Below are 11,406 nucleotides of genomic sequence, written 5' to 3'. Positions count from 1 at the left end.
GAAGTATATAATGTAAGAAAAATAACTTAAAAACTAGGAATCTATTTTTACGAAATTCTATTTAATTACATACGTATAAACAAACTCATGATTATATGTGAAATCAGATGAATTACAAATTGTAAAAGAAAAAGTGCAAATAAACAAACCAAAAGTTGATATAAATTTAAAACAACAGAACCCAATTCAGTCTTTATTTTGCAGCACACGTGTTTATCAAAGGAGTTAGTTGATCGGCTGTTCAGTCGAAGTCGAAACGTGATAACGAGTGCTAATTCGTGGTTTTTAGTGAATATTTAATTTAAAAGACAATCTTTGCAAATTCTTGAAGTGTTTCATCGATGGAAAAGAATGTAAGTAGATAATGTTTTAGAGCAAATTATAAATTCAAACAAAATAGTATATTGCAATAATTGTAATCTCGGAAGTTCTATAAACTTTCCTTGATTATGTCGAAACACTCATGTGGTAGTTTTTTTATAACAATTTCAAGAGAAATCCGTTACAACTACGTCATCAAATCAATATTACTTGATAAAAGAAATGATGTCATGAACGCTAGCAAATTGATAATGAAATAGTATACGTGTCCTTTCCTTTGTTAGGTGGTTTTTCATGATAAGCGTAACGATAATTAACTAAGGAGTTTAATTATTGTATAAGTGGCAGTTAATAACGTAAAAGCGCTATTTTTAGAGCTATAATTCAATTATTTGATAAAAAACAAATAGATCTACGGAATTGAGATATCAGAGTATAAAAAATCACATATTAGTCTTATAGTGAGCCCTTTGATGTTTATTTCATTAATATGTTATTTGAATTGTTAAAACTACTGAAAACTGTTTAGCTTCTCATTGAATCAGTGCCTAAATACCATAGTGTATATAACAGTTATAGTGAAAATAATAGAAATTGGATAATACAAAAAGGTTTTCATCCACAAATAGGTTATGAAAAAAGAAAGCAACGCCTAGTAAATATATTCTACGGCACGATCGTATTCGCGCTATGACTCATTCCTGTAAATAGTTTTAGCTGAAATAAAACAACGATAAAAATGCCTTCAGAAACAGTGTGATATTTTAAAAAATTACCGAAATATTATTCATCCTTATCTTACTAGCTAGTAAATAATAATCTTTACTTATAATCAGAATTTATCGCTACCAAACATTTCGAAGAATGCTATCTAAGCGAAAATACAGGTCCGATTAATCGAAACATTTTGATTATTTATTATAAGTAATTACTACTATAAGTATTTACTCTTTCGCCATTAAAAATGTCATAGATAAAATTAATTTTTTAGTTTAACCTTCCTTAACTAACTACTTCTTCCTGCTTCATTACGCCATTTTTTATGAACACTAGAGCATTCAAAATTAATTTCAGACAAGCATGGGGGGTGAAGCGCACACGTACCCACCACAAAATCCACCACCGTATCCCGGTCCGCCCCAGGACTACCCCGTCACCAACCAGCCTCAGGCGATGCCCATGCAGGCTACAGTCATCCAGGGGTCCAATGTCGTCCCCGTTATAGTGACTAATGCTATGGGTCCAAACTCAGCGACAATCATTTGCGGCTCCTGTGGGCAGCACATAACAACCAGGGTAGAAAGAATGCCTTCAGTCAGAACGCATTTGTTCGCTCTTTTAATATGCTTAATTGGGTGAGTTATGATTCTTCTGTATTCTACTTTAAGGCGTGGCGTTAATTTTATAAACCAGATACAGATTCTGCATGGTAGGTAATATTCGCGTTGATATATTACTATTCAGTATATTTTAAAAATCTATATTCGTACGTGAAAATGTTTTCAATTCCATAGATATTTATTTCTTTTCGCACACTCATTTCAAGAATTAATAATTAAGTAATTCATAGGTATTTATTTTACTGCTTCACAATGTGGAAATAATATCGTCGATAAGCATTTGCGTGAGAAAACCCATTGCACTGGAGAAATAATGTTCGAGCGACAATATAATTAAACATTTGCATTATGTTATTACCTATTTCACACACGTTGTGAAATACTATTAATGTCTCTCTGCTTCTTGTGCTTATTTTGTGTAACTCATAAATAATTAAGCAAATCCTACTAATATTATAAATGCAAAAGTTTGTAAGGATGTGTGTGTGTTTGTTGCTCTTTCACGCAAAAACTATTGAACCGATTGCTATGAAATTTGGTACGTAGATAGCTGGACAACTGGAATAACTTTTTATCCCGATATTCCTACGAGATACGGACTTACGCGGGTGAAATCGCGGGGCGCAGCTAGTAATAAATAAATTATTTATAATCGTAAAATTTTTAATATTATACTCAAATGAATGAATAAATTTTTAACAGTGGTATTGATTGAAATGATGGCTTACTATACAGCGATATTAATTGAATCACTAAAAATTATAAAATAAAGTCCCCGGCTGTGTCTATCTCCCTGTTTGCGATCTACAAAAACTACAACTCATTTTGACGCGGGTTTTTTTAAAAGATAGATTGATTCAATAGAAAGGTTTATATGTATAATAACATTTATTAAACTACTCTGAAATAACGCGTGCGGCAAAAGCTAGTACTTTATAAAAAGTGTTATAAAAAACAGCAGGTATAAAGTATACGCTGTTACAGCATACATGTGCTGTGTTTAAACAAGTCTGGTATTATAAAATATGGAGCGATGAAACGATTATAATTTGTATAAAATATGAAAAGTGAACGTTTCTTGAAACTGTTATAAAACATGCAAATGTTTTGACTATAACCAGCTTTTGTTTCCATTATACTATAGCGTTGGTCAAACTATGTAACTATGTAATGGTTAGTAATTTTTTAGGAATAAAATAAATATTAATTGCTTTATTTACGTATATAATAGCTCCCTATTGAATTTATTAATTACTAAAACCTATACTTGAAATAATACCTATGATATACCATAATGCAATTGATATAATTACACGAGTAGATAGTCGAACGACAATACAAATGTTAATCCATTGTTATGTGAAAAAATATGTGGTGATCATCATCACTTTTTTATAAAAAAAAAATTGGATTCATAAGTTATCTCTCATACCGTCGCCTAAAACAATTTAAATATTATTAATTCAAAATAAAGAAAGACTTGTGCAGTTAATATTTTATTAAAAACAATGTTTGTATTAGTAATAACATTTCTTATTGTAATTTGCTTACAGATGCTGGCCGTGTGCGTGTTTACCCTACTGCGTAGAGACTTGTAATAATGCTGACCATTACTGCCCTAATTGCAACTCGTATGTTGGTTCATACCGTGGCGCGTAGTACTAATAAAGTTTATATTAAGTCACGAACTGAATAAAAATAATACGCTATTATTTTATTCACGTATATAACAACATCCAGTACGTATATTCTTGATGTTTATATTGGTATAAGTATATACTTAATATTTTGCAAATAACGTTTCCAAAAATGTGTATAAATATTCGTATATTGTGCGAATGTCTGTGAATATAAGTAATTAGTAAAACATCGAATGCCATTTTTTTGTAATATACTTCAAATAGTACCTATATACATAATATTGTGACTAATATTACGTAAAATAGCTTGTATACTTCTTATTTTTATGTCAACGTCGTCAATGGAGCTTTAAAATCAATGGAGAAGTAAAAACAGTAGTTTGGTAAGTTAAGAGGAAGATGGCATACTCGTATATGGGTATATGCACCCTTATCCTATATATGTATTAGACTTATAGATGTATATCTAAAATAGATATTTCTTATAATGAGAAGAGTAGCAACGTGAACCAGAAGAATGTGTTTTTTTTTTATTTTGAAATGTACTATGGTAAAAATGTATGAAGAAACCTAATTTATCATTAATTAGTAAAGATTCATTCCCAAATCATTCAATATGATTTTAGATTACGTTTCACTGTAAATAAACATTTAATATAATTTAAAAGACTGGTTTTTAACACATCCTGAGTTTATTTCTAATAGCTTTATTTTTACTTTTTGGTGCATATTTCGTACATTTATTACTATTTAAGATGTCCTTTAAACTTAACAGAACATATCACGCAGCCTTCAATGCCTAATAATTTTTTTATAACTAGAATAGTTTTTATTAAATAATTAGTAATTATCGAAAATAAATATAAATAAGTATATTTAATATTAATGTGTTTCGTATTTATTAAGTCAATATTCATTTGTTATTTTAATTTATATTCGAAAATAAGGTAAATAAATTATTAGTGTTATAATTAGTGTAAGAGTTAAAAAATCTAACAAAAAGTATTCGGTGTGTTTGTTTGTTTATTCTATTATATCTAGTCTAGTAAATAGAATTATAACATGGTGGATATGACATTATAAGATAATAGTCACGATGTAATAAATGTTATTTGTAATGACTTGTTTTTTTTTCTAATTTTGCTAATTGCATGTTCAGATTGACGAAATAAGATTCCGATATAAAATATTAATTACTTTTCTGGAGGATAGATTTTTACACACAGGTAAACATTATTGCCTATTAATCTTAGTCTATGGTTGATAATCACACTAATATTATAAATGTGACAGTTTGTTTTTTGGTTGTTTGTCTGTCAATCACGCTGAAATTACTGAAGGGATTTTGATGAAATTTGGTACACAGACAGGGTCGATTTTTCATATGGACAAGTAGGTGATCAGCCTTGTGTCCTGCCAGACCAGGACGTTTTTTTTGTGCGTCCCCACCGGGAATCGAACCCAGTGCCTCTCGGTTTTACGCTCACGCTTTAACCACTGCACTAAGGAGGCGGAATACTATATCCCGATATTTAATCGGGCTCCCTTGGGAAAAAACAGGAATCTTGATTCGGGCGGAGCTGGGACGAGCATATAGTTTTCTGTAAATCTTGAATATGATTTCTATAACTTTACAACTATAGAAAAACAATATACAGTGGAAAAAAAGATTTTAAAATATAAAGACCCATATTAAATACACAGTATAAGAAGTTAAAACAACTTATTAATACATTCTCATATTATGTCTGTTACACTTTCACGGATCAACGACACTTTCGATTTAAATGAGATTTGGAAAGCAAATTAATAGTTGCATCAAACTTAATGCACTTCATAATGTAAAATGAAGCCCGTCATACATGTACTTATTATATATAAGAATATGCCGTGCTATAATATATTATATTATGTCTTCATTTCATTGATGATCGGCCAAGAGTTATAAGAATATATATTATATGCGATAATATATAATATGTATGTGGGAGTCGAGCACGCTTCAGCACAAATTGGGCCAGCTCACACCGGGTAAGTGCCACCCCCTTAGAAGACCGGCAAACATTCAACAGAATAGCATTCTATTATTTCGTCACGCCGGTCCAAGCCAGAGGCCAATATCTGTTTCCTTACCGCTCCTTTATACCTTTCGTCAATCCTTTCTCAATCCCTCCCCAATTTAAAATCGGCAATCCATCTGTAGATGCGTAAGGTCTGCAATTGAGCTTCCTTCTGTCCAAATGGGCGGGCGGCGTTCATGGGCGGTGGTATCGCATAATATGTGATATGTGTATGTATGTAATAATATGTGAACCGCGAAACGGATGACCTTGATAAAAGTAAAGCAACATCTTACACAAAAGAATGAATGAAATCCAACGATGCGCGATTACGACAATATTTATATTTTAACCTGTATCCCATCTCCTAAGAAAACTGTGATGGATATCGAGTATCTAAGATTTGACTACATAGTAAAAATTCAAAGTACTTTTACCAAGTTTCTCATGAATTTGTTCCTCAGTTCCTCAGTAAAAAGTGGAAGGTAAGAAGAAATATGTCTGAATGTATTTTTTAATGCATTTTCATCGATATTATAGTATAGATGTAAATGATAATGAATCATACTGGATAAAGATAATATTTGATAAATGAAATTCTTATCATAAATATTAACATGATACACAAATATTCAACATTATATATTCAATATCAGTTGATACTAAAACAGTGCCGTTTGGGGTAAAAGTGATACGAAAGGAAGAAAAAGGTAATACTTTGTTTAATATGTTGTGAAATAGAAGTAATATTTTCTAAACAATTGTGAATTAAAATATGAAAATAATATCTAAGAGGATTAAGGCTAAATCACGGTATGGCAGTGCATATGATATATTTCTTGGATCTAGTGCATAATTGTGACTATAATGTCGATTTGCAAATATCAGTATCGATTTGAATATAACTATAAAAGAATTTATTGGAATTTAGAATTTGTAAATCATGTTCAATTGTAAAGGAAGAATATTTTTATAAAGTACAAGTTATGCACGTGAGTCTCCAAATGTTACCATAACATGTAAAATTTCCAATAGATTTGAGCACAATCTTATCTTGAATGACGCAAAATTTCAAAAAATTTCAGGTCACAATGGCAGACGGAAAGTACCCTAATCCACCACCACCATATTCGCCACCAGTTAACCAACCAGGTTACGCTTACCATCAACCGAATCCAGCTATATCCAGGCCACCACAGACCATTGTGATTGCTGATAGACCAGCAGTTATTGTGGTAAACAATTTGGGGCCAAACCCTACGTCGTGCTACTGCAGTACGTGCAATCAGCAAGTAACAACCTACACAAAGAGAGAAACTTCGTTAAGGACACATGTAGTAGCTGGGCTTTTGTGCCTCTTTGGGTGAGTTCAGTATGAGTGAAGCAGAAAATACGCTGATATTGGGACATAATAAAAAGACGCTATTTACGCTTGTAAATAACGATAAACGTCGTGCTATTAAACAAAATAAATTAAAACCACGAAACAATGAATGCCTTTTAACGAATAAAATCCAACAAACAGAAATACAAAAGAGGTGTAGAGCCTTATAATCTTAGTCTACAGACAATCATGTCGAGTTAAATTGTGGTTTTATTAAATACTAGCTATCTGCTATATGAAGAAGGAAAAGTATAGACTCTATGCTCATTCTTCTGCGGTATTATATATTTACACAGATTTATGTTTATGATATCCTTATGTTTATGTATCTACATACAAAATAATTAGACAATTAAAACGATCGATTTAAATCGATTTTGTTAATAGGTGTTTATTATGCAACTTCAGCAAGGTTGATCAAGGTGCCCTGTGTTTGTTATAATAGCGAGGGTCAATCAAGTTTGTAATATTGTTTATATTTATTAAAAGTATTAAATTTATTTACGTTCTGGTAGATAGGTGCTAATTGATGCGGTGTATAATTTGATAATAAATATTAAGATTGATTGTGAAAAGTGTTTGTGGTATTCAATCGCAGGTATGACGCTGCCAGATTTGAAAATCCTACTAATATTATAAATGCGAAAGTTTGTAAGGATGTGTGTGTGTTTGTTGCTCTTTCACGCAAAAACTACTGAACCGATTACAATTAAATTTGGTACGTAGACAGCTGGACTACTGGAATAATATATAGGTAACTTTTTATCCCGATATTCCTACGGGATACGGACTTACGCGGGTGAAACCGCGGGCGCAGTTAGTATTTTATATTCTTAGCATATTTCAACATTTCGAGCGTTTGTTAATTGACGATGCTGTTTATAAACGGCATAATTATACAATTTGCTTACGACGTATAGAAAGTAGGCAAAAATTGGCGGCAAAAAATTTTCAATCGGGCTAAATGGCGTGCCATAGGAGAGACCTACGTTCTCCAGTGGACAGACCAAGGCTGAATAAAAGTATAGATGTGTAAAACCTAGCTTCAACACGTAACTCTTCTGTTACGATGCTTTGACTGATTTATTCTAGTTTATATTCTATCTATCCAATAGATTTTCATGATAATGAGATAGCGTATAAATAAAATTGTACCTTTACTTTTAAATAAACTCGTTATCTCATTTGAAACTTAAGAATCAGACGTAAATAATAATCGTCAAAAAATATGTCATATTATATATTTCATTAAATGATAGTTAAATAATCAATTAAAGAAAAAATTTGTTGTTTTCAGATGCTGGCCGTGTGTATGGATCCCGTATTGTACAGATGCCTGTAAGAAGATTCAGCATTATTGTCCTCAATGTAATACATATTTGGGCTGCAACATCTAACAAGGAAAAGGGAAGACAGACTTTCAAGGTTGAAAACGTTGACCGTTAATATTAATTATTTTCGGGCATAAATATAATTTTGTTTGGATTTCCATACATATTTACACCTTTATTCAGTAGGTATACCAATTAAACAGTCAAATGATGTTTAAGTTTGTATTATACTTTTGAGTGTTTGTATTCGCTTTTTATATGTATACATTCGTTTGGTGTGACGGTTTGGTATAGTTTATTGTATATACCTTTTCAATTAATACGCATTATGTATGATAATCCAGAGTATGAGAGATCCAATTGGGCTAAGTTTTTGTACACGTCCACATGAAATTAGTATATATTTGCATAGACAATTACTACCTAGGTAATATTAATTATTTGTACAATTAGGTGATAATTTTGTTGCAATTGTATTTAAATATGATTATTAGGTACTTGAATGTAAGATCTATTATTAAGAATTCATTCCTTATGTACTGTTGGTTTACAGATTTTATAATGGTAAAATGATAACGATAAATGATACTTTTCTTTTCTTTTTTCCTCTCTTTCTTTTGTATTATTATGACGCAGTTATTATTCACGAGAAATAAATGGAATAACAAAGTAAATTTTATTTATTTTAACATTAAATACTCTAAGGTTTATGTTTAAAAAAGTCTAGAAACTAGTAGAATTCTGTTACAAATACAAAAAAATTGTTCCTTATAAAGAAGTTACAATTGACTAGGAAGGCACTACGTGCAGTTTCATTGACACAACCATTGTAAAAAACTTCAATGTCTTTCGTTTCTGTTTGGGTTTTTTATTTAAAAATATATAAATGTGCATAGAGACATTCTACAGAGATTTTTGCCAATATTCTAATTATTATATTATCAGCATATTATTGATGCCATCTAACTAAATAGGAACGTCAATGACCTGTATATTGTCACAAATATCTTTGTAAAATCCGAATTGCATTAGAATTCCTTTTGCATTTCAATATCGTTTTAATTCTGCTAAAAATGCAGGCAAATCAATCATATTCATAATTGTATCGCATAACATGTTCCAAACATTCGCGGGGTCTTTACGCTATTTAGAGTAACGTAAACCAAAACCATCAAAACAAACGGTATCTTGTACTTTGCGCTTACGCAAAATCAATATACATGGACTAGAATGCAGCTTACATTCTTTTCAATATAGCTTATATAAAAAACAGCTTATATAACAAAACATGTTTCTTTTTGTGTATGAATTTGATGAAATATACACATTATTTGGACTAACATATTTCCGCATTAAGATTGTTCTAAAACATTGATGAAAAGACTGGTTTTTGCGATGGATAAAATGCAGTTATTGAAAATTGCTGCCGTCATTGCTGTCATTCTGTATCTTAATAAGAAGCAACGTGGTATCTTCAGTAACATTGTGACGGACAGTATACACCAAGGTCACCATTTATTTAGTAATGGCCTAAAGAAGTCACGATAAATTGATAGTACAGTATTATCCAATTCTTAAATTCATATTTTTCATTGGAAGCAAATCAAAGACTATATAGTTTGTAGTTATTCTTTGCCAATTATTCCCAGATTTATTAATAGGTCACACAGCTGTATAGTGTTGTTAGGTGGTATTGAAGTGAGACGTATTTTAGTAATCGTTTAGAGTTTTGTGCTATTTTAGTTTAAAAACTATTGGTAGTTTATTGTTTTAAAAGGTATGGAACATTTATTATGACTGAGCATGTGTACTTTATTTTAAATATAGGTATTTTCCTATCATAATCACACAAGGAGATTATGAGATACAGATAATTATAGTGCATATGAAGTATATATTGCGTTGGCTTTGAATTCATGTTATTGAACATTTTATTATCGATTGATTGATATCTATGAATTCTTCCGGGAACCCCGCGTCAAGAGCGATGGTATCAATTACATCTAAAACCTTTCTACATTAAATGACAATAGTAATGTCTCATACAGTCAAAGTGCAACCATTCGGCCTATTTTCATGCTAACTATCTGACGTATTGGTAATTAGTACATGCTTTTGAACAAGTAACATAGTGATCGATATTTTTAAGAGAAATTAGTGATCGGATCTGTTTGGCGCGCTTTTGACATTTCTTTTTATTAGTCCCATAAGAAATCCAATCTTAGTGTCATACCACACGATAACTCGATACTCGATCGAACGAAACTTAATGCTTAACGTTGATTTGCAATTTATTCACTTAATAAATGTACCTAAATTCCACAGATATAAAATTATGAATAAAATTAAGACATTGTGGTCATTCAGATGTAAATTCTCAGACGGCTTTTTGTAAGCAATCGATTGATGAAAAACAAACTAAAACAAATACCATTAATGAATACCACCGTCCTTGAACTATTGTAAATCGACCTTGAATGTAACTCTGACCCGACTGTCATTATCGTTCGTGATAGAATCTATACACATCGTGAGTCTAGATCAATGTTAGATATCATCGCTTGAATCTATTCTGTATTATGTCAAATGTATTATGCAATAAAAATACAAATATTGTTTAGGTATGTTGAGTTATTATTTGGATAGCAGTGCTATATTAATTGCACTTTTTGTATTAAAAATACAAATATTGTTTAGGTATGTTGAGTTATTGTTTGGATAGCAGTGCAAATAATACACAAAGTAAAAATAACAAAAATCAAATATGTTTTAATCTTGAGTATTTATTTATGTTATTGTTTTGCTATAATTAATATAATTAGCTCATGGCCAATTACTATTAAACAGTATAATATTTACGATAAATTGCAAAGATAGCTATGTGAAGATTAATATATTTCAAGTATGAAGAATATTTTATGATGAAAAAGCTGAACAGCAAGAATAAATTCATATCAATTAAAAATAATAATAATTTCTATAACTTTATGGTTACATGTACATTTTATGTTAGAAGAGTTCCTACAGTTTTTATTAAAATTTCAGGTATCGTTTTTATGCTTACAAATCCATACCACGCAACATCTGTGTTCTTAGTATGTCAAATACCAATTAAACAACAACTCTTATTCAACGTCGAATGATCAATAAGGAGCTAAAATACTAAACACCAACCGATAACCTGTTGCACGTAAACTGAATGAATCAGGGCCAACATAAAGTGTTTCCTTCGCTGTATGAATAATTATGTCTATAAATACATCTCCATTTTATCATTAAGATTAACCACTTTAGCAAAATGTACTGGAGTATCAAGGGTAATAACTTCTA

General features: G+C 30.7%; 1 protein-coding gene across 1 annotated transcript; it reads left to right on the top strand.

Moving 5' to 3' along the window:
- Positions 1-222: 222 nt before the first annotated feature.
- Positions 223-3,389, top strand: LOC119833500 (lipopolysaccharide-induced tumor necrosis factor-alpha factor homolog). The gene is made up of 3 exons (XM_038357523.1): positions 223-353; positions 1,396-1,676; positions 3,215-3,389. Exons 1-3 carry the CDS (start codon positions 342-344, stop codon positions 3,318-3,320), a joined length of 399 nt encoding a protein of 132 aa, XP_038213451.1. The 5' UTR covers positions 223-341; the 3' UTR covers positions 3,321-3,389.
- The last annotated feature ends 8,017 nt before the right edge of the window (positions 3,390-11,406 follow it).

The sequence above is a fragment of the Zerene cesonia genome, chromosome 17 (genome assembly GCF_012273895.1).
Source record: "Zerene cesonia ecotype Mississippi chromosome 17, Zerene_cesonia_1.1, whole genome shotgun sequence".
Taxonomy (NCBI): Eukaryota; Metazoa; Arthropoda; class Insecta; order Lepidoptera; family Pieridae; genus Zerene; species Zerene cesonia.
The sequence above is the reverse complement of the archived record's forward strand: the minus strand, read 5'-3'. Positions and strand labels throughout refer to the sequence as shown.

Coding starts and splice junctions, on each gene's coding strand:
- LOC119833500 (XM_038357523.1), top strand. Junction 1,677..3,214: donor CTTTTAATATGCTTAATTGG/GTGAGTTATGAT, acceptor ATTTGCTTACAG/ATGCTGGCCGTGTGCGTGTT.